This window comes from Puma concolor, chromosome C2, assembly GCF_028749965.1.
Source record: "Puma concolor isolate L17-30 chromosome C2, mPumCon1.1.hap2, whole genome shotgun sequence".
Taxonomy (NCBI): domain Eukaryota; kingdom Metazoa; phylum Chordata; class Mammalia; order Carnivora; family Felidae; genus Puma; species Puma concolor.
In genome coordinates, this window is record NC_141675.1 from 77,709,238 (window position 1) to 77,733,212 (window position 23,975).

Below are 23,975 nucleotides of genomic sequence, written 5' to 3' on the forward strand. Positions count from 1 at the left end.
GCGAGATCATGACCTGAGCCAAAGTCGGACGCTTAACCGACTGAGCCACCCAGGCACCCCTGTATTATTTGCTTCTTAAATGCTATGTACATATTACTTTTATAATCAGAGAATAGTAAGTATTCATACATACACATATGCTTTCAAAATTGAAGAGGTTAGAGACCAACCTTAGCATGTGTAAGCTCCATGTATAGAGGTACAGAGACTTCCTGACCTTTGGATCCCAAGAGCAAAAGTACTGGTGTTTTGTGATACATAAAAGGAAAGAGGGGCGCCTGGGTGGCGCAGTCGGTTGAGCATCCGACTTCAGCCAGGTCACGATCTCGCGGTCCGTGAGTTCGAGCCCCGCGTCGGGCTCTGGGCTGACGGCTCAGAGCCTGGAGCCTGTTTCCGATTCTGTGTCTCCCTCTCTCTCTGCCCCTCCCCCGTTCATGCTCTGTCTCTCTCTGTCCCAAAAAGAAATAAACGTTGAAAAAAAAAAAAATTTAAAAAAAAAAAAAAAAAAAAAAAAAAAAGGAAAGAAATACCCAAGGTTTCTGAAAATCTGAAAGCCTACATGACAAGAAAATAATAGAAGTATTTAAAACATGCCTATCGCTCCCACCCCACTCTGTCCTCAGGATGCCTGGGCCCATCAACCTGCAATGCACTGCAGGTGTGGCTTTGGGGACCTGTCCTAGGTCCTGCACAGGTAGGCAGTGATGGCCACCTCCATTCCCTGGCTCTGCACTTCAACAGCCGCCCCAGGGAAGGAGAGTCACAGAAAGTTGGGGCAACTATGTGCTGTGGTTAGAATCTAATCTTGATCTATGTGATCAAGATCAGAACCACATGGCTTTTAGCTTCATAAAGAAAGTAAAATCTATTTGATGAAGAACAGGAACTATGTATTTTATTTAGTAAAATGGTTATTGTACTGTTTTAGTGAAAATCTCAGATGAAAAGGAGCTTTCCAACTGGCAAACCTTATTTTCAAGTTTAGAAAATATCCTGCTATCACATGAGAACTTCTCCCCTGGTTTTATTTCAAGGGTCTGTGAACTCTTTCTGTAAAGGGCCAAATATATAATTTAGGTTTCTAACTGCATCTACTCAACTCCACCATCATAGCAAAAAAAGCAAATAGACAATATATAAACAAAGGGTCATGGCTATATTCCAATAAAATTTTATTTACAGGGGTGCCTGGGTGGCTCAGTGGGTTGAGTGTCGGACTTTGGTTCAGCTCACAGTCTCACGGTTCATGAGTTCAAGACCTGCACTGGGCTCACTGCTGTCAGTGCAGAGCCTGCTTTGGATCCTCTGTCCCCCCTTCTCTCTGCCCCTACCCTGCTCATGTGTGTGCTCTCTCTCTCTCAAAAGTAAATAAAACATAAAAATTTTTTTTTTTTTATTTACAAAAATAAGTGGTGGGGGAGTCTGGCCCTTGTGCCAAATCTCAGAGTAAGGGTTTGCTCACCCCCTCAGATTACCAATTTTAGAAGTGGCCTGTTTTAACATACCTTTCCCCCACTGTTTACCTCAAGTTCTGAGGTTATCTTCTGTAGGCAGTAGACACAGCCTTTCTCCTAAGAAAAGGAGATGTGTCTCAACACCACTGAAATGTCCCAAGCTTGGTCATTGTTAAATCTCACAGCAAAGACTTGGGGACAGGCACCTGTCATCACTGTTCTAAGTCCCTGGAGCAGACACATGACTGTCACAGCTGCCACAATCCTTCTTGTCACATCCCAGATCCCACTTATCCCAGCTCTCATCTCCACACACATGGCTCAATACTGGGCCCCATCCTTTAGTTTAAGAGAAAATGGATGTAACTCCAAAGAAATGGTATGAAGATTTAGAAATGGCTCAGAAGATCTGTACATAAACAAGACTACAGAATGTGTACATTCTTGTGACTAAAAATGTGGGTGCCAGTTCATGTCTGTATATTCTTGGCAGAAGAGCACAGCAGTTTCAGCCTCTCTACAAATAATCCAAAGAGCTACTAGGAATGCTCACGCTGCAATGCCTACACTAGAGACCACCTCTCAAAAGAAAAGAGTGGCCAAGGTAGTGTTCATCAACCTAATTCTTCCCACTAAAAAGTATGAACGTTGGAGGAAAGAAAGTTTGCTTAAAAAAATAAGCAATACGTATACAGAAGAATTAGGAGTGAAAAAAAAAAGCTGTCAAGTATCCTGAACCCCAATTTGATAACGTATTGATCTATAATGCTTGTAAATGGAAGCAACAATTAGAAAACTTGCGAACATTCACATTTCTTCTTTTGTTGTTAATTAGGACTCAGTAAATACTTATTGAGAACCTACTAAATGCCAGGCATTGTGCTGTTTAGAAACAAATATTGTGTATTATTTTCTTTCAAAAACTGTCTATTAATAAAATATGATGCATTTGAGTTGTAGACACAGGCAAGAAATATATGTTATATATATATGTGTATATATATATATGTACATATATATATATATTCAAGAGTCATCCAGGTACCCTATTATTTTAATAAATGAACAATACTCATGATTCTTATTTGAATTAAGAAATTCAAATTTCCTTTTTTATAATAGGCTTCTAGTTAGTGAATTTGCTATAACTGTAGTTTCTTTCCTAGGTATGACATATACTATGTTTCAGAGCACGTATTTAGAGGATTTTTAATAATACTTATCTGTCCATTAGGAAGAAGTCCTAAGAAATGTTGGATTTATCCTACAATCACTTATGAGCACAGCCTCCAAATTAAAGCTTTAGCTCTGATTCAACATAGCAGAGTAACGCTGCTGCCTGGGGGTGCCCAGAACATGAGCAAACCTCTGGGTGCTGAGCTACTTACAGCGAAAGGGTGGTAAGGGGGAGCGGGGGGAGCTCCTCGGGGCCCTGTTGGTGGAGGCAGCACGGACAGTCCTGTTGAAAAGATGCCAAGTGCGCTGAGGTTCAACCCCGGGATCAGATTGGCTTGTTGCTGGGAACAGAAATGGAGAAAAAGATGAGGGGAGGAGACCAGAGAGGCCCAGCTTGCCTGAGTCAACCTCCATCTTTTGTCCGGTCTCCTAATCAGCTCTGCCCTGGCCTCACGGACCCCCTTGCTGCTGGGGTGGGCTCTCCAAACCTCAAGCTGACCTTCAAAGCTTCTCTGAGAGTGTCTACACATCTTAACACAGCCAACAACGCTCCTCTGGGGGACCCAGGCCACCATATCTTCTCTCCTGCTAACCACTCATCCCCACCCTGCCCAGTCCCACTCCTCTCTCCCCTCTGGGCCTCTGCACACATTATCCATCATGCAGAGAAACTGCTTTTCTTCCTCCTGACCTAAGTCCTACTTGCCATGTGGGTTTCACCTGAGCTTAGGTGTCTCCTCACTCCAAAGGTCTCCACTCCAGTGACCTTTCTGTGTGCCCCCACCAACATTCCTGTGTTTCCTTCAAATAATATTTGAAATCTCATCACATGGTATTTGACTTGCCTGTGTAGTTGCTCCTTCCCTTTTAGATCATAACTTCCTCATGGACAGAGACTATATTCCTCAGTGTTGTGTGCTCAGTGCCTGGTACATAGTAAGTACTCAATAAATACTTGTGGAATGAATATGTTTAAAAAATATTGAGTTAATATGTTTTTCCAACTCTATCCAGAGAAAGATCAGATCTTTCACTAGGATACTATAACACACGTAAACTCCATTCTCAGGTTCAGGATGGTTCACAACTTTGAATTTTTCACCATTTAGTTGCGAGTGTTGTGATTATCTCACTTGCTTACTTATTTCACATTTCAACATGGGGATGCTCACCTAGGCAGGGGGTGGGTATTAACTGCACAGGGATGCAGTCATCTGGGCTGTGTCCACCCTGCCCCTACCTTCATCTCCCTGAACACTAAGCAGTTCTCTAACATTTTCTGTTTTCTTATCTGTGACTATGGTCACCCATTAACTTGCCTTCCTTTAGGATGTTTGGAATAGGAGAGCTGGGTTCTTTAACCTTTACCCCACTTGATATATAAGATCCAGTAATTCTGTTAATCATCTGTCAACGCGTGACTTTGGTACAGATATGAATGAATCTAAACGATACGCTAAGTGGAGATACTTAGAGCACCCAGACCCTTTTGTAGCTTTTCTGGATGACATCATATGATGTCAAGAGTCCAAAAGAAGACAGTGATGTCATCTGAGGATATTTCCACAGACAAACACACACAAACGGGGAGAAGGTGACAATGTGATCTTGTACTCATCATGTCCCATATGTGATGTGGGCTGCTAAGGGGGTGCTGGGGCGAGGAGGGGATAGTGTTCTGACCTGAGCAGGAGGGTCCTTAGAAAGAGGTGCACTGATGGCACTGGCTTTAGCCTACGTAACTCTTTGTCAACATTTACTCCTCTATGAAACATCACCAGGTCTGGGATTTGCTTCCAGGTCATTCAGGGAGGCTGGGAAAGCACATGGAGGCTTAGGTGAAACAAAGCAGGCCATGAGTTGATAACCGCTGAAGATGGACTATAGGCATATGACGACTTATTGCAGTATCCTTTCCTCTTTTATGTCAGAACATTATAATAAAAAACAATGAAACAAATGACTCCTCTGAGTTGGGCTTGGGCTTTGCTGACAGACGAGATTTTTAAGATTTCTGAAGGTCAGACTGGTGTCTCCCCATTGTAAAGTGAGAATCAGTTAGCAGTAACAGGAAGGACAAGCCCAAATCCAGACGTCTGCCGGAACAATCAGGGACAGCCAAGGTGATTGACATTTCCCGGGTGATCCAGAAGTGCACATCAGTAAGACAGGGATGAAAATCAGAGTTTACTTTTGAAGCATTTTTAAATTTAAAAAGTAACAGGACAACATGACAGAAAGTTTGTAAAGTAGAAAAAAATCCCACTTTCCTAATATACCAGCTGTTTTTATTTTTGTAGGTAGCCTTCCATTTTGCTCCATACTATTTTACATAACTGTAACCCTAGTTAAATACACTTCTATCTGCTCTTTTCTTAATATCGTAAGCAATTCATCATTTTATAATCCTCAAAGATTTTAATAGCTTCACACTATTTTGTCCAGTGCATTTATCATAATTTACTAGTTGGTTTCCTGCTTGTTTTAATGCTCTTGCCCCAGGAAGGCAGGAATAACTCTGCAGATCTATTCTAAGGCACTTCCTCACCAGCTGAATGACAACTATTCTTAGAGAGGCTTGTGTCCTGCCTGAAAACACATGTGAAAACCAGTAGAGAAGAAAGCATTGGCACTTACATTAACAGCCAGCATATCATTTTCAAAGGCCTCACGGAGCTTCTTCATAATCTCTACCTCTGCATTGGCACAGGCCTCGACTGTGCCCTTCACAGTGATGGTTCTTTCAGGGTTGTATATGCTCAAATCCTGCAAGCTGGCCACCGGGAAAAAAGAGAGATTTCCTTTTTTCAAAAGGAAAAATAAAATCCCAGAAGGATCACAAACAAGTCTTGGTGGAGGACGTGGGGAGAAAACTGGATTCCCTCACCACACACTGTCGTATCAAATACTTGCCATCTGATCTCGCGTCTTAGAGGTGACTTAGCTCATATCCATAGTAGAAAACGTCTGACTGTAACTATTTATGTATTTGTTTTGATGGTGTTAGATATATTTACATCGTTTATAATTATGTTCCCATTTTAAGGAAAAGTAGATGAAGGAGTTGGGCATATCGAAATGCTCAAGTTCTCCATTTTGGGCACAATTAATCTGAATGGGTGGCTTACGATGAGATTGTTATCTTGGTCCCTGTCTCATGTTCAATTTTCTTCAAATTTCTGCCTTCTTTTCCAATAAGTCTTCCAACTAAGCCATTGTGGGCCAAGATCTTCAGAGGAATCTCTTCGGCTCTAAAAGAGACAAACAACAATTTAACACTTATGGTGGGCACATTGGTCGTCTCCTAATAGCTATTAAACCACTTTTGTTCCCTTTACAAATGGGAGCCATTTTGTTTAGGTATCAAATGGTGATCCCAGAGTACATGAGTTCTGATTAACATAAGCCAAATCATAATAATTATATTCCCTTGTTGAGACTGATTGGAAGTGGGTGCCATGAGGCAAATCTAGCCAAGGAAGTAAGAGGAGAAGTCTGTTACAGGACTTTAGGAAGGTTTCCTTGCTCTTAAAAAACACAAGGAAGAACACCAGCCAGATGGCAGAGTAGGAAGCCACAGGTTCTCCTAACCCCACAGAGACATCAAGTTAACAACAGAGAGACTAGAACACCTCTGTGAGAATTCTAGAGATCAGCTGAGAAGCTATAGCACCTTGGCCACCAAGAAAGGATTCTAGCAAAAGGAGTAGGAAAATTTACAGCGTTTGGTGTGCCTGTACATGCTCCTTCCGCTATGCAGCATAGCTAGGAGCAAATGGGAGGAAATATCCCTTATCAGGAATCCTCCCATGGGAAGGAAACCAAAGACTTGACCATATATTCAACATATGTCTTATCTAGGAGCCACCAAGGGGTCGGTTTCTGTCTTGCTGACTTGGAGCACTTAGGAGACTGGTGCTAGAGTTTTGGAAGGCACTGAAAACAGAGTTGAGCAGTATGTTAGAGCTGCAGTTCTACAGTCAGAAACCAGGGGAAGAAAGAGATGAGAAAAGGTTTGAGAATCCCTAAGACCATAAGCAGGGCTGGTAAGTGAAGGTCTTCCCCTGAATGAAACCAGTACACAAAGACTGAGAGATGGTTGTTTTTTCAAATGTTCAAATCCCAGCAAAATATTAAAGGACATACAAAGAAACAGGGAAACATGGCCTAATCAAAGGATCAAAATTTAACTCCAGAAAACAACCCTAAAGAAATGCAGATCTATGAGCTACCTGACAAAGAATTTATATAACTGTCAGAAAGACACTCAATGAGAACACAGACAACTAAACAAAATCAGGAAAACTATGCATGAAAAAATTAGAATATCAACAAAGATAAAAACTATAAAAACAAATAATGGAACTAAAAAATATAATAACCAAATCAAAAAAACTCATTAAAGAGGTTCGACAAGCAGACTTGACAGGCAGAAGAAAGACTGATCAAACTTGAAGACTGGTCATTTGAAATCAGGAAGTTAAAGGAGGAAAAAGAAAAAAGAATGAAAAAAGCCCCCCAAAAGCACAAAGAAAGGCTAAGGGACTTATGGGCCATGCTAACGGATACTCATGTGAATCCCAGAAGGAGGAAAGAAGGCAGAGAGCTCATGTGAAGATGGCAGAAAACTTTCCAAATCTCAGGAAAGAAATGGACACATAGATTCAAGAAGGTCAAAGAACTCTAACTGGGACAAAACCCAAGAGAACCACACTGAGACATATTATAATTCAAGTGTTCAAAGTCAAAGAGAGAATCCTGAAAGCAGCAAGAGAAAAGTGATTAGTCACATACAAGGGAGTTTCCATAAGATTATTAGCAGTTTTCTCAACAGAAACTTTGCAAGACAGAAGGGAGTGGGATGATATATTCAAAATGCTTAAAGAAAAACACATCAACCAGGAATACTGTAACTGGCAAAAGTGTCCTTTGAAAATGAAGGAGAAATAAGACTTTCCCAGTAAACAAAAGCTAAGGGAGTTCATTATTATTACACTTGCTCTATAAGAAATGCTAAAAGGAGTCCTTTAATGGAAAAAAAGGACAGTAGACAGCAACACAAAGCCATATGAAAATATCAGGTTCTCTAGTAAAAGTAAACAAACACACAAATAGAATATAACCTGTACTATAAGAATTCTGATGCATAGAATTTAAATAACATTTCAAAAAAGATAAATCTGTTAGTGGGCATAAAATACATAAAGAGTAATATGTGACATCAATAACAAAGTGGGGGGATAGAGCTGTAAAAGAGCAGAGTTTTTGAATATTATCAAAGTTAAGTTGCTATCAGTTTAAAATAGAATGCTATAACTTTAAGATGTTTTATGTAATTGCAATGGTAACCAAATAGAAAATGTCTATAGGATATACACATAAAAGGAAATGAGAAGGGACTCAAAGTATAACTAAAAACACCCAAAAAGCAAAGAACAAAGAAAAAACACACAAAAGAAAGCAGTAAGAGAGAAAATGAGGGACAGTAAAGCTATGAGACTTACAGACAACAACATGGCAATAGTAAATCTTTCTGATGAGTAATTACTTTAAATGTAAAATAATTAAACTTCCCAATCTAAAGACATGGATTGGCTGAATGGATTTAAAAAAAAAAAAAAAACAACAACCCAAAGAAACAGAATGAAAGGTTTCAAATCAACAACTTCAAGGAATTAGGAAGAGAATAAACTAAACCCAAAGCTAATTTAAGGATGGAAATGATAAAGATTAGAGCAAAGATAAGCAAAAGAGAGAGAGAGAAAAAAGGAGAAACCAAGAACTGTTCTGAAAAGGTCAACAAAACTGACAAACATTATCTAGATTAACTAAGAAAAGAAAGAACACTCAAATATCTAAAATCAGAAATGAAAGAGAAGACAGTGTAACTCATGTCACAGAAATAAAAATCATTACAAGAGAAAATTATTTATAGTTGTACATCAACAAAATAGATAACCTAGAAGAAATGGATGTTCCCAGAAACACAAACCCTACTAAAACTGAACCTTGAATAGAAAATCTGAACAGATCAATAATGAGTAAGGAGACTGAATCGTAATTAAAAACCTCCCAACAGGGGCACCTGGGTGGCTCAGTCAGTTAGGCCTCTGACTTCAGCTTGGGTCATGATCTTGTGATTTGGGGGGCTTGGAGCCCCACATCAGGCTCTGTGCTGACAGCTCCAGAGCCTGGAGCCTGCTTCAGATTCTGTGTCTCCCTCTCTCTGCCCCTCCCCAGCTTGTGCTCTGTCTCTCTCTCAAAAAACAAACATTAAAAAAATTAAAAAAAAAAAAAAAAAAAGAATTAACACCAATCCTTCTCCAACTCTTCCAAAAAACTGAAGAAGAGGGAACATTTCCAAACTGATTCTATGAGGCCAGCTTTACTCTAATACCAAAGCTAGACAAAGACATTTCAAGGAAAGAAAACTACAGGCCAATATCCCTGATGAACATTGATACAAAAGTCCTTAACAAAATACAAGTAAACAGAATCCAAAAGCATTACACCATAAAAGGATGATACATTATGACCAAGTAGGACATATTTCTGCAATGCAGGGTGGGTTCAATATATAAAAATCAATGTAATACACCACATTAATACAATGAAGGTCAAAAACCACATGATCATCTCACTTGACGTAGAAAAAGCATTTGACAAAAAATTAACACCCTTTCATGATAAAAACACGTAACAATCTAGGAATAGAAGGAAACTACCTTAACAAAGGCCATTTGTGAAAAGCCCACAGTGAATATCATATTCAATGCTGAAAGACTGCAAGCTTTCCTCTAAGAGCAGGAATCAGAGAAGGATACTCACTTTCACCACTTGTATTCAACTTAGTATTGGAAGTGCTAGCTAGAGCAATTAGGTAAGAAAAAGAAATAAAAATTGAAATTGATTCAATTCCAAATTGAAAATCTAAAGACTCTGTTTGCAGATAATATAATCTTATATAAAGAGAACTCTGAATTTCCAACAAAAGAAAACAAAACAAAAACTGTTAGAATAAACTCATTCAGCAAAGTTGCAGGATATAAAATCAACATACAAAAATCAATTGTGTTTCTATACACTAACAATGAACAACCTGAAAAGAAAATTAAGAAAATAATTTCATTTACAATAGTATCATAAAGAATAAAATACTTAGGAATAAACCTAACCAGGGAGGTAATATATTTATACACTGAAAACTATATAACACTGGTGAAAGAAAGTAAAGAAGACAAAAATAAATGTAAAGACATCCTATGTTCGTGAATTGGAAGATTTAATATTGTTTAAATGTCCACACTACCCAAAGTGATCTACAGTTTCAGTGCAATCCCTTACCAAAATCCCAACGGAATTTTTTGCAGAAATATTCATTTGGAATTGCAAGGGACCCTGAACAGTCAAAACAATTTTGAAAAAGAAGAACAAAGTTGGAGAACTCACACTTCCTGATTTCAAAACATATTACAAGGCTACAGTAATTAAAAGAGCATGGTAGTGGCATCAACACAGACAAATAGGGGTAACTGCATGACTCAGTCAGTTGAGTATCCAACTCTTGATTTCGGCTTGGGTCATGATTCCAGGGTCGTGCGATCGAGTCCTGTGTTGGGCTCTGCACTGAGTGTGGAGCCTGTTTGAGATTCTCTCTTTCTCTCCCTCTGCCCCTCTTCCTTGCTCATGTGCTTTCTCTCTCTCTACAATTAAATAAGACAGACAAAGAAATCAATGGAACAGAACCCAGAACCCAGAAATAAACCCTTGCATATATGATCAAATGATCTTTGATAAGGGTGCCAAGATAACACAGTGGGGAAAAGGACAAATGGTGCTGGGAAAGCAGGATATCCACCTGAAAAAGAATGAAGCTACACCTTTATCTTACTCCCTACACAAAAATTAACTCAAAATGGAATAAACGTAAATGTAAAACTATAATATTCCTAGAAGAAACACAGGAGAAAGCTTCATGACATTAGACTTAGCAACAGTTTCTTAGACATGAGACCACAAAAGCACAGGCAACAAACATCAAAATAGAAAAATCCAACATCAAATTTAAAAACTTTTGTGCATCAAAGGACACAATCAACAGAGTGAAAAGGCAACCTAGGGAAAAGAAGTAAATAGCTGCAAATCACATATCTGATAAGGGATTAAATCCAGAATATATTAAGAACTCCTACAACTCAACAACAAAAGAATCAAATGACCCATTTTATTTATTTTTATAAAATTTTAAAGTGTATTTATTTATTTTGAGAGAGAACGAGATAGCATATGTTGGGGGGGGGGGGGCAAGGGGGAGACAGAATCCCAAGCAGGCTCTGAACTTCAGCAAGAAGCCCTATGTAGGGCTCAAACTCACGAAACTGTTAGATCACAACCTGACCAAAACCAAGAGTTGGATGCTTAACTGACTGAGCCACCCAGGCACCCCCCTCAAATGACCCATTTTAAAAATGGGCAAAAGACTTGAACAGACATTCTCCAAAAATGTATACAAATGGCCAATAAGCATATGAAAAAATGCTCAATCTCACCAATCATCAGAGAAATGCAAGTAAAAACCAAAGAGATACTGTGAACACAAAATATTATTTCACACCCATTCTTTTGGCTACCATCCAAATAACAGAAAATAACAAGTGCTGGTGAGGATATGGAGAAATTGAATCCCTTGTGCATTACTGGTATTATAAAATGATGTAATTGCTATGGAAAACAGTATGGAGGTTCCTCCAAAAATTAAAAATAGAACTACCATATGATCTAGCAATCTCACTTCTCAATTCAAAAGAATTGAAGGTAGGATTTTAAAGAGATATTTGCACACTCATGTTCATAACAGCACTATTCACAATAGCCAGAAGGTGAAAGCAACCCAAAGTCTATCCATGGATGAATAAATAAAATGTGATGTATGCATACAATGGAGTATTATTCAGCCTTAAAAAGGAAGAAAATCCTTTCGCATGCTACAACATGGATGAATCTAGAAGACATTGTGCTAAGTGAAATAAGCCAGTCACAAAAAGACAAATACTGCATGATTCCAGTTATATGTGGTCTCTAAAGTAGTCAAATTCATAGAAACAGAAAGTAAAATGGTAGTTACCAGAGGCTGGAGGGAGAGGGAAAAGGGGAGTTGTTCAATGGGTACAATTTCAGTTTTGCAAGATGAAAAAGTTCTGGAGATCTGTTTCACAATAATGTGAATATATAAAACATTACTGAACTGTGCACTTACAAATGGTTAAGTGAAATAAATCAGAGAAAAACAAATACTGCATAATCTCATTTACATGTGGAATCTAAAACAAAACACAAGCTCATACGTACACAGAACAGATTAGTGGTTGCCAGAGGTAGGGGATGAGGGGTGGGCAAAATGAGTGAAGGGAGTCAAAAGTTACAAACTTCCAGTTATAAAATAAGTCATGGGATATAATGTACAGCATGGTGATTACAGATAATACTGTATTGAATATTTCAAAGTTCCTAAGGGAGCAAATCTTAAAAGTTATCATCACAAGAAAAAAATTGTAAAATTATAATTATGTATGATGACACAGGTTAACTAATTGTGGCGATCATTTCACAATATATACAAATACTCAATAATTATGTTGGATAACTGAAATATAGTGTTATCTATCAATTATACCCCAATTAAAAAATGGTTAAGATGATAAATTTTATGTGTTTTTGAACCAAAAAATGTTCAAAACAGAAGGAACAAGGATGCTCTCTCTTTCAACTTTTGACTATTTTTTTTGTGGGGACACAAGGTCTGAAATTACTATAGCCATCCTGTCATCACCACGGGAGCATCAGATACCTCTGAGGAAGATAAAGTAGAAAGAAAGGTTGTGGGTCTCTGAGTCCATGATTCAACTGACCCTGGAGCCACCCATCTTTGGACTTCTCATTATGTGACAGAACAATATTGTTTCTTAATGTCAAAGTCACTTGTTATGTTTTTTTTTTTGCTAGTTAGGACCAAAGGCATGTACCAGATGCATTGCTACTATCAACAGTAAAAAAGAAACTCCACCAGAATGTATTCAGAGGGCAGGATTTTTGTTGGCTTTGTTCACTGGCGCACAGAACAGTGCCGGCACATAGTAGATGCTCAACAAACACTTGATAAATGAATAAAAAGAAAATTTAGGATCCCTCTTCTACATCCTGTACCTCCTGCTCATCCCCCTCAGGGCTCAGCTTAAATGTCCTTACCCAGGGAGGTCTTCTCTGAAGCCCCCAAAATCTCTTCCTGTTCTCTGAAAACCCTGATTAGGTCTCAACTACAGGCAACTACCTTCTACTCTCACACTTCTTGTGGCTGTACTTAATTACCTATAACTATCCATTTAGCAAATGGACTCTCCCACTGGACTGTAAGCTCCATGAAAGCAAGAACTGGGTCTTGCTTATGGTTACAGCCTCATCTCCGGCTCATCTACAGCTTACCACACTGTGGCACTCAAAAACATTAATTTCAAAGATGTTCCAACTCTATGTCGGCTCTACACAAAAACTTAAAAATCTAATTTATAACTCAGTCTTTTTGATTAATTAGAATATTCTAAGTTGCTTGTACAGAGGTTGAGGGACCAAAAAGGGTGCTATTTTTAAAAGTTTTCAATACCCTGGTTGGGGGAAGGGCTTATTCAAATTAAGCCATGGTATCTGGGGGGTTTCGAAAGCCCCAGAGTAAATAATTCATAAGTAATAATTCCTATGTTAGAGTCCCTTATGAAATCCGAGAAGAGATTTGCAATGTTTTCCTTTTAAGGACTACTTCCATCTTCTTGGTTTTAAAACACTCTTATTTGAGATTACTGTATTTACTAAATTAATTTTATACTTGATTCATCCCTCACTGCTTCTCTGTCAAACTACCCATAAATGGATTTTTGCCAAAATGACAGAACTTTTTTCATTATGCTGTCTATTCCATTATCATTAATTCGTTTACAATACAAAGTCTATGGGTTTAGTAAGAACGATACCTGCCATTCAGATTGGTATGACACTCAGAAATCCTAAGAAGTATTTTGTAAAAAACAGAAAAGGAAGGAAGGAGATGGAAGAAGAGTAGTTACTTGGATACCAGTTTCTATTACTTAAGGAAAATTTACACGAGTGCAACATGGTGGTAAAAACGTTTTCCGGAACAGTAACTGATGGGTTTTGATGACAAGGTACATTCCATACATACCTGCACGGTCCAGTATGACAGCCATTAGCCATGAATGTGACTATTTAATTTGAATGAATTAAAATAAATATTCAGCTTTTCCATTGCACTCGCTACATTTCAAACACTCAGTAGCAACATGCAGCTACGGCTATCACATTGAACAGTGCAAATATACAGCATTTCTGTCATTGCACAACATTAGCACGGATCTATATGTTTCTACAAACAGATGTTAGTAATGGGTGATGGAAGCATTCAGGTCACCGAAAGAAACATGTAAGTGGAGAAACAGCCATATTATAAACATAAAACATCTATTTCCTACTGTATCCTTCTTGGGAACAAATTTCTTTTTTTTTTTTTTTTAATTTTTTTTTTAACATTTTTATTTATTTTTGAGACAGAGAGAGAGAGAGAGAGAGAGAGAGCGCGAGCGAGCATGAACAGGGGAGGGTCAGAGAAAGAGGGAGACACAGAATCTGAAACAGGCTCCAGGCTCTGAGCTGTCAGCACAGAGCCCGACGCGGGGCTCGAACCCACGGACCGCGAGATCATGACCTGAGCCGAAGTCGGACGCTTAACCGACTGAGCCACCCAGGCGCCCCGGGAACAAATTTCTTAAAAATAATCTGTCCTCTGGTCCCTTTAACTAAATAACAGAATTACAGCTTTTAAAAAATTTGTCTTAAAAGACTGAGAACTTACTCTTATTCTCTGTTAAGTGATCTGGGTATTACATGCAAACTTACAATTTGGTCTCATCAGCCTCTTTCTGCATGATTTCAAGAATCATGCGGCAGGCTTCAGAGGTCCCCTCTGGGGTGGCATGGATGGTGACGGGCTTCTCTGCAGCCCCAGAGTTCTCCTTTCTATGGATGTCTACCCTGTAGGGAAAGAATCAGAAGCCATAATACAATGTCATCTGGGACAGGATCCTAGTCTTGAGAAAGCGTCGCACGGCCCAACGTACAGCAAAAGGACAGAGACCATGAAGTGTCATTAGCACGTTTGCAACCAATGCCATTCTTCAATAAGGTGGCAAGCAGTGCAGGAGGTCTTGTGCCAAACTTGAATACTTTGCAGTTTCATTTAGAAGGGAGTATTCCTTGCAGGAGTGCTGTGGGACAAAGGCACTGAGCCCACTTGGTAATGAAGCCAGTTTGGTAAATGAAGTATTTTGTGTAGTCTTTCAAATGATCATAGAAGCAAAGGGTAAAGGGAGCAGGGTAACGCTGCATGCTGGCATGGTGCCAATCTCTGCACTGATTGTAGCTTTTAAAAGCCACATGTTAATCCAAATCCAAACACCAAATTCAAGCAAGCTTTGTATATTTGAGTGTGGATTAAAAACAGAGGCATGCCCTCTCTCTGCCTAAGTTTTTGGTTTCCTTGCCCCTGGCAGCCTGCCTTCTTCCAGGCTCTTAAAACTAATGGCTCAAAAGCTTGATGACTTTATCAGACTCCGTGGGGTTGTTGTGGCCCTACTTGTTTTTGTTGACTCTGAAAATCACATAACTGATCGTATCCCTTCTTATTTTGGCTGTTAGAAAGCCCAGATCCAAGTCTTTGACCTACTTGTAAAAAAAAAAAAGTGGGCACATACTTTGAGAACTAACGTGTTACACTTCTACTTAAACTTTTTGCACTTTTAAAGCCACTTTAAGAAATTTTTGGAACAAAAAGACACAACTAAAAATTACTTTTGCAGTGAAGCAAACTTGCAGGGGAAGAAAGGGCTGATTTTAAAAATCAATGGAACAGCAGACAGTACTTCCCCTTTCTACTAGGTCATCATTTCACTGCTATGATCATGAACTTGGGACTCATACCTGTAAGTGTCCATTAGTTGGCAGTAACTCAGACACTTTGAAGAAAACAGTGTTTTTTCTCTTTCGGGTTACAAGATACTCAATGAATGACGTGAATAAAGTGCACTAGGCCGTGTAAGGAACTCATGTTCGCCAGTAACTTGGTGTTTTGCAATTTAAATGCTTTCATAGCAATTATTTCATTCAATCTGCCTGGCTGTCCTAATCCTAACAATAATCCTGGCTTACAGAACAAGACATTAATGCTTGGAGAAGTTATTTGTTTTCCCCAAGATTATACATTTAGTGGTAAATCTTGAACAGGGGTCTTTGCATCCTGTACTTTGTTACATCAGGCTGTGTTCTTAAGAACATACAAAAACCAACAAACCACTACAACTCCTACTACCAGTTCCATCTCCTTAGATGACTAAACAGAGGCTAATATACTTCATTTCTCACTCAATACAGCAGACTCACTTACTCCTTTTATGTAGCTATTTATGGGACCACCTAAGTGATCTCAAAGAATGACTACCATCCAGGGCTCCAGCTCAAGAGAGGAGGTAAGAACTAAGGTAACTGCTTTCTGGGATCCCACAAAGTTCAGCCCCATACCTCTGCTGTTTTAGAAAGTGATATATTCACAAGCACTAGTAAGCTTATGAGAATAATTCTCTGCCGCTTTAAGAACCTTTAGTAATTCAGGGTATGACCTTTAGGCTATTGGCATGAAAGCACGGTGAAGTCCCCAGCTTTGTTAGTCTGTTAGTAGTTCTGAGAAGCCACCATCCCATTTAGCACAGCCCCCCTGCTGATGCAAGCGATAGCCACCTAGGATGACTGGGGCCCACCAGCACTCAGGGGGCCTGTCAGAAGGAAGCAAAGGAAGCCCCGGAGGCACGTACCGGGACTGGGTCTGCTTAGTGATGTTCTTTATGGTCAAGCCCTCCTTTCCGATGATGGCACCAACAAACTGGGTGGGGACCAGGATCCGCAGCGGGAAATCAATCTGTCTGGCCTGAGAAGAGCCCCCAGGGGCGTGGCCTTGCTCCCGGGAAGAGTGGTCCCCACGCTGGGCTCGCTGTGGGGGCGAAGGGGAGCTCACCTCTTCATCCGGGATGTAGGAAATCTTGAAGGAGTAGTTCTCAAACTGATGCCCGCTTAGCTTCTCGATGGCTCTGAAATGCAGCAGCAGCAAGTGAGCCTTGTTAGACCCTGACATCAAAGAAGACCCTCAGGCCAGTGGAAGGGGTCAGTCAGTCTGCTTTCCTAGTTGCCTACGTGAGCAGCACTACTCCTTGAGGAGAACCTGGTGAGCAAGGCAGGTGCCGGCTTTGCTCCCTCAGAGCTGATGGTTAACAGTTAAATATTCACAAAATATAGGCCTGGTCAGACTTGATACACAACTATGCATTCTGCTTTTTTTCCACTGCCTGAGGCTGTATCCTCCTCATCAAAAACTCTTTGTAAGTACTAGTATAAAATTATGACTCACTTTTTTTCTCAGCTTGATCATAATACATATTTATCACTGAAAATTCAGAAATGGTTAAGTACAGATTAGAAAAAAATCCTAGTCCATCCTGTATCTTTTTCTTAAATATAATTATCATTTATAAACAAGGATTAATATTACATACACTATTTTCTAATCTTTAAAAAAGAGTTAACACTCTAAACATTTTCCAAGTCACTAAATGTCCTGCAATTTAATTTTTACTGGCTGTTTAACACTATTGATTTATCATAGTTTTTGCAACTCATTCCCTATCGTTAGATATATATCTATATCCAATCTTTTATTATGTCATAATAAAATTTTTTATTTATCTATTATTAAGTGTCGTGGGCATTTTTGCAACTACAGCTGCACACAGGACAAATTCCTAGTGGAATTGCTGGGTCAGAAAGAATGCAGAATCCCAATATTATTAAGTACCCCTCAGTGTGCTTCTGTAAAGGTTTCAACACTTACTATCCCATAGCAGTTAAGACAGCATTTGTTTCTTGAGTCTTCAAAACTGGAGTATTATTTAAAATTATTTATCAATTTGATAGGGAATAAATGATATCCCACTATTGAATTTTTAAAATTATATAGAAGTAGAACATTTTTTTCATAAGCTTTCTGGCAATATGTGAAAACAACAATGCTATTCTACTATATTAATGTTTAGTGTTTGTGAATTTATTACAAAGCAGCACCTTTGAATTCAATAAAAGCAACAGAGTAATATCACCTATGGGAGGTCCTACCTAAGTGGCAGCTGGATATAAACTCTAAAGGTGAGTTCCTGGCATATATCTTGCTTATATGTGTGTGGCTAAAGTCAACAGCAAATGATCTATTGCCTTTTTCAATGCAAAATTAACTTCTTAAAGACTAGTGGTATGAGGATGGGTTAAATATGTCTTCATGTGTGCTGAAACCTTGAAAAATAAATAAAACTATAATTCTGGGATGTAGAACCAAGGTTATGCCATATGCATGAAACATGTGTGACCATAACTGTAGTTACAATGACCTGACAGGCATTTCACTTTAAGGACCTCCTACAAAAAGGAACTTGTTTTCTTGTAGTTGTTTTAAAAACTCAATCCCATGTCCATTAATTGCCAACCTCAAAATTAACCATCATTGAAACAAGGTACTCATGCATGGGGACTAGGAAGTAAATGGAGGTTAGGAATGAGAACCCAAGCCAGGTGATCTTTGACTAACCACTCCCAGACAATTCCCCCTGTTGCTGATGTCATGGGGATGGGTCCCCTTTTTAATATTACACAGAGGAAAAATGGGTGTTTCATGATCTCTTCACCAAGTGTGGACAGAAATAGGCTTGTGCTTCTTCCTCATAGTGCATGGAGGAAGCTCCAGGTAAAAGCTCTGTGGTCAACAGGGACCAAGGACAGAATGTCACAGAGCTGGTGCCTCTATTCATGACCATGTCCAGGCACAGGTCCCACCTCAGTTTTGATGCCAAGGCTCAACATTTTTCACGATAAAGTCTCTGTACAACCAACAAACAGCCATCCCATTATAAATGCCCTAAGCTCCACTGACACATTAAAGGCATCCACAGATGCCCTGAGGCTCCTCAGGCAGGTCAAAGGTAGGAATCTTTTTGGAATTCAAAGACAACCCTCCAAAAATTTAAAAGGAAAGAAGCCCAAATCCACTTACATTTTTGCTTCTTCTCTTGTTGCATATGTGACGTTGACAACAGCAGTTTCTGTGTCTGTGTTGACTAGGAAAGAAGCAAAAACTATACTGTCATAGAAAAAAAAAGCTGGCACCCTCTGGCTCAATGTAAACAGACTAACTTTAGAGAAGAATGCACAAAAAACTCATCACCCTAACTCCACAGTATTTGAATCTCTGTCTTTATTCATGTGCATTCATAAATAGTAATCAATTGTATATACATATCTGTAATCAACTGTATATACAGCTCAAAGCTGTATTTTCACTTATAATACCACTGCATGTGCATATGTATATGCTCATTATGTTTGTATTTTCCATTTCTAATGTCCATTTTAGTAATTGTGCCATGATTTTTGACAAGCCATTCCTCAATTGTTGACAAATGAGTTATTCCCAATATTTGCTATTCTAAGTCGTGTTGCTAAAAATCAGCTTTACTGCAAATATCATTTGAATTGTGTTCTCTTCTGAATTACTTTTTTAGGCTAAATCATGAAGAAAAATAACTGGGTAATGGAATATAATGCTTCTTAATGCATATTTTCAGATTACTTTCCTAAAAGTTTATGTCAATTTATTGTACCACCATCAAGGTAGAAGTCTGTTATGTTTGCATTTATTTTTAAATAACTGGATATACATATAAAATAAGAAAGTATTTTAATTCTTCATTTATTCCTAAAGTAGAATTATTAATATTTTTGTTTCCCTTTGACTGAGCTCCATGACTCTGAGTTAAATTAGTAACTGTATAATAAATAAAGAAAAGTTGTAAGTCATTTGGTTGAAGGAGAGAACACAAACTCTAAGAGTGGCTAATATAAAACTCTTGTGAGCTGGCTTATCTTGGTTCGTAACTGCCTCTTCTTCCAAAATCAGAAGTTAAAAATAAATTCAGAAGTCAAGATAAAACTTTCTCAATCTAAGCCAGTAAACTTAAACCAAAAATTCTGTTTTTCCCCAAAACAAGTAGCTATGACTAAGTCAGATCCTCCCTTTAAAAAACACTTAAGCTATGGGGCACCTGAGTGGCTCAATTGGTTAAGTGTCTGACCCTGGCTCAGGTCATGATCCCAATGTTCACAAGTTCAAGCCCTGCATCGGGCTCTGTGCTGACAGCTCAGAGCCTGGAGCCTGTTTCAGAATCTGTGTCCCCCTCTCTCTCTGACCCTTCCCTGCTCTCTCTCTCTCTCAAAAATAAATAAAATACTAAAAATTTTTTTAAAAAATATTTAAGCTACTGGGAGACTTGGAGTTAACCATATTAAGTTAATGATAGAGTTAATTCAAGAAAACCATGATAAAGCTGCTTTCCAAGTAATAATAAAACCTTGTAGTATAGGGATTCCTAATTTGGATCCATGTTAGAGCTTCAGAAATTTTATAACCTCACACCACCACCACCACCACCATCACGAACATCTCCTCCTCCCCCCACCTCCACCACAACCAAAGATTCAAATGTGTGGATGGATGTATGAATTTTTCTGGTTTATAATCTCCATAAGACTCTCAAAGAGGTTAAAGACCACAGTCAAAAATATTGTTTATTCAATAACTTCAAAATAGCTGCAACCTTCAAAGGGAAGGGATGCACAGTCTTCAGGAAAGAGGTGATATTGAGATTTACACGTCATAAATGCTGAGCCCAGCCCGGCTCTGCCCGGGAGTGTTCTTGCTGCCTCTCATTCACACTTACCCAGAGAAGTTCTCACAGTGCAAAACAGGGAATGAGTAGCCCACAACCGTCCTCTCTCAGTGCTGACACACAGAATGTACCCGAGGGTTCCTATTTGCTGCTTTCTAGTGCTCCAGATGAGGCTGTCGACTCCCAGAAAGGGAGAAAGGGATGGCTTTGAACCTCCTGAATAAATCTATCCACTAGGATTCTCAGATTCTCAGATTTTGTTCTCACTTCTTAGTCATATTCTGTTATTCAAAGACCTTTGTCTTCAGGAAATCAGACAGTTCTGTGATTCTGGAAAGAACTGAGCTCCATTCGAATAATTTATTTCGCTGGACATAAAAGCTCTAAAAAGTTTCTTAAAACTCTACTGAAAATATTTTCCTGCTGAATCAGGAATCACCTATGAAACAAAACAAAACAAAAGCCCAACACTTCTATCCTGTAGTTGTGAGGCGGCTGGAAACTGGATGGTCTCCAGGGCACAGGTGCACTAGGAGCTGTCACTGCCCCAGGGACCTGCAGTATTTCCTCCTCGCATGGCAGTGTCCTGAATTTATAAGATTGTCTTAGCTAGTAACTTTTACAGGCTCATGTCTGTGAGGCCATCTTGCCTACTACATCCAATCCTTATTAGAATGTCTTCTTCTCCATGTTGAGGGAAATAACAAGAACTGAGAAACAGAATCCTTGTAAATCATGTCTTCTTTCTGAGCTCTTTCCCTTCACCTTTGGGCATGGGCAGTCAGCAGCATGAAATTGAATAATAATATTTTTAATATTCATGGAGTGGAGAACAGCTGAATAATTACTACTTTAAAATGATTACTTTAATTATACTGGCAGATAGAACAGATTGCATATCAGACAATTGGTTCTCTGTGATTATTCATTCCCAAGTGAATCCTAACAATCCCTTGAGATTATATAGGACTCTGTTGCCTACAAATTTTTATACAGGTTCACTTTGGATCCCACAACTACTCAGTGATATAGAAGGGATAGAATTTATTCTCCCCATTTTATACATGTGGAAACTGAGTCAGTGAGGGTTAAGTGACTTTTCCCAGGGCTTCACAGTCAGTAAATAACTGCATTCACATTCTGCTTTTTAGGCCAAAAGAAAAAAATCTTTATCACATGTTACTGCTTGCCACATCAGGAGCTTGGAATCTACTTTTCGGGGACTCTTAAAGAGCTATGTGAGGTATCAATTTCTTTAAAAAGATAAACTTTTTAAAGAAAAACTTTTTACTGTTTAAAATCATAGCAATTCATGTTTTAGATGATATAAGCGAGAGCAGCAGAAAGAAGGGTATATATTTTCTGTGGATGTCCAATACTGATGTCCTAAGCCTGTGGCTCTCAAACTTGAGTACACACAAAAATCAGTTGGGGGTGCTTGTTTAAAATACAGATTCATCAACTCTTGCCCCAAAGAGTCTTACTTTGTCAGTTTATGGTGAACCCCAGGAATGTGCATTTTCATAAGCACTGTGGGAGATTCTGGTATAGGAGTCCTACTCCTTGAGAAACACTCAGTCTAAGACACTAGTGATCTGTTGTTCTTAGCCAGGAAAAAGAAAACTGTGACAGCATAAATTCAATTACTTCCAAGTGAATTAAGCTTACCCTAGCCTGACAGTGTTTGAGAGCACATTAACAGAATATATATATATATATATATATATATATACACTTTATATATAAACCAAACCTGAAAGTCATATTCTTTGAAACAATAAATTTTATAGATATGGATAAAAAGATCTGAATATCTGTAACAGAGAAAGCTTGTTTCAAAAGAATCTGAATTTACTATTTGTCTTTGGAGCTGACCCAGCCTATAACAGATAACAATCCCACTCAAAATTCAATAGGCTAATTTGCTCACTTAATACCTTGTTCTACATTCTCCACTGTCCCATACTGAGCCAAAAGTCCATCCAGCACCTGAAAAAGAGAGATCCCATGTCAGAACAGGAAGATAAGATTGTACTCACACACACAAAAATAGTATAGTGATATCTCCCAGCAAATGAACGAAAACAAAACACGGACAGTTACAGGAATAATCTAACTAAATTGATATTTCAGGTCTTCCATCAAAACAGTTAAAAATGAATAAATATATGGGACTTGCACTTGGTTATTAGCTCTCAAGTAATCTGTCCACTAAGGTGACACAGCAGAATTTCAGAGTCTTACTGTTAACAATCACATCCATCGTGATGGTTGAGGCACAATGCTTTAGGACAAGCAGAATAAAGGACAAGGTTTACTTGCCCTTCTTACAAGTTTTAACCATTCTTCCTTCTGTTTTTCTCTAGGGATCTCCTTATTTTACAAAGCAGTGGGACATATATATTTTTTTACTTTGAAATTTTCCATAATAAAGGATTTTTTTTAAGTAATAAAAATGTCAGACAAAACATTCTATTTCCTTTAAGGCTGTTTTGATTTTGTTTGGGTTGGAAATAAACATTGGGGCAGTTTGTTTTTAAATAATGCAATGAGGCCACTCCTCACATTCTGTCTTCTTGAATTTTAAGGTAGCAATCTTATAAGAAGTTTTACAACTCTGAAACTATATCTTCACTATTACTCATAGCAACTCATTCACAATCAACAAAAAACCTACTCAAACTAACAATCTTCTATTTTTATTGGGTTTCCACTGATTTTATTTCTCCAAAATCATAATTTGGAAAGGTAAAAAGTCTTTTACAAAATCATGACCGAAAAATCACAAACCAGGTATACATTTTGTTTCATAGTTTGTCAGTGCTTGGTGCCTGAGAAGACAGAACAGGAGGGCTCAAAGCACACATCTTGCACAACAAAAAAGAGACAAACACAACCCTAAAGTTGTGACAGATCACGTACATTAGGATACTGAAAAAGGAAGACAGAGCACGCAGGAGCTTTGTGGAGAGGTATGAGGACCTCTAATTCCCCAGGGAACTCACAGAGGGAGAGCGGTTTTGCTGACCTATTAAAAAGGAAGATGAGGATGGAGGGCAGGAAGACGGTAAACACACAGGTGACACTGGCTTACCTCCCACTGCAGGTGAGGAGGGATGTTTCGGATCTGAATTTTCCTGCTCCTGTAAAAATGAAAGCTCAGACTATAACACTTTCTCTAGGACACAGACTTCAGCATGACAAAATGTCTCAAGACCATAGTTTGAGTTCACTTTCTGTGTTTACTGAGGCATCGGCAAGAGATTCCAGCTGTGACTCATGAGCATCATGTTTTAAGGTTTTCAATTACTTTGGGGAAAAAAAGAATAAACCCAACAAGAGTGAATACGCTAAGTGAAACAGCTTAAATACAGATGTGCCTTTTCAATTTCTTGCCAAAGCAGTTAGAACCTAAATTACCATACAGATTCTAATTATAGAATTTAGTACCTTCCTCCCCAAAATA

General features: G+C 38.7%; 1 protein-coding gene across 3 annotated transcripts in view; it reads right to left on the reverse strand.

Annotated features, from left to right (window-relative positions):
* IGF2BP2 (insulin like growth factor 2 mRNA binding protein 2) overlaps positions 1-23,975 on the reverse strand; it is a 157,177-nt gene that overhangs the window by 19,370 nt on the left and 113,832 nt on the right. For 2 of the 3 annotated variants that reach the window (XM_086674923.1, XM_086674922.1), the window contains 8 exons: positions 23,604-23,652; positions 22,447-22,498; positions 18,838-18,901; positions 16,559-16,831; positions 14,592-14,726; positions 5,759-5,881; positions 5,268-5,403; positions 2,843-2,971 (listed from right to left, as the gene is read on the reverse strand). In XM_086674923.1, coding sequence (XP_086531049.1) covers positions 2,843-2,971; positions 5,268-5,403; positions 5,759-5,881; positions 14,592-14,726; positions 16,559-16,831; positions 18,838-18,901; positions 22,447-22,498; positions 23,604-23,652 — 961 coding nt within the window. The remainder of the gene's footprint in view (positions 1-2,842; positions 2,972-5,267; positions 5,404-5,758; positions 5,882-14,591; positions 14,727-16,558; positions 16,832-18,837; positions 18,902-22,446; positions 22,499-23,603; positions 23,653-23,975) is intronic. The other variant, XM_086674924.1, reaches the window with a different exon arrangement.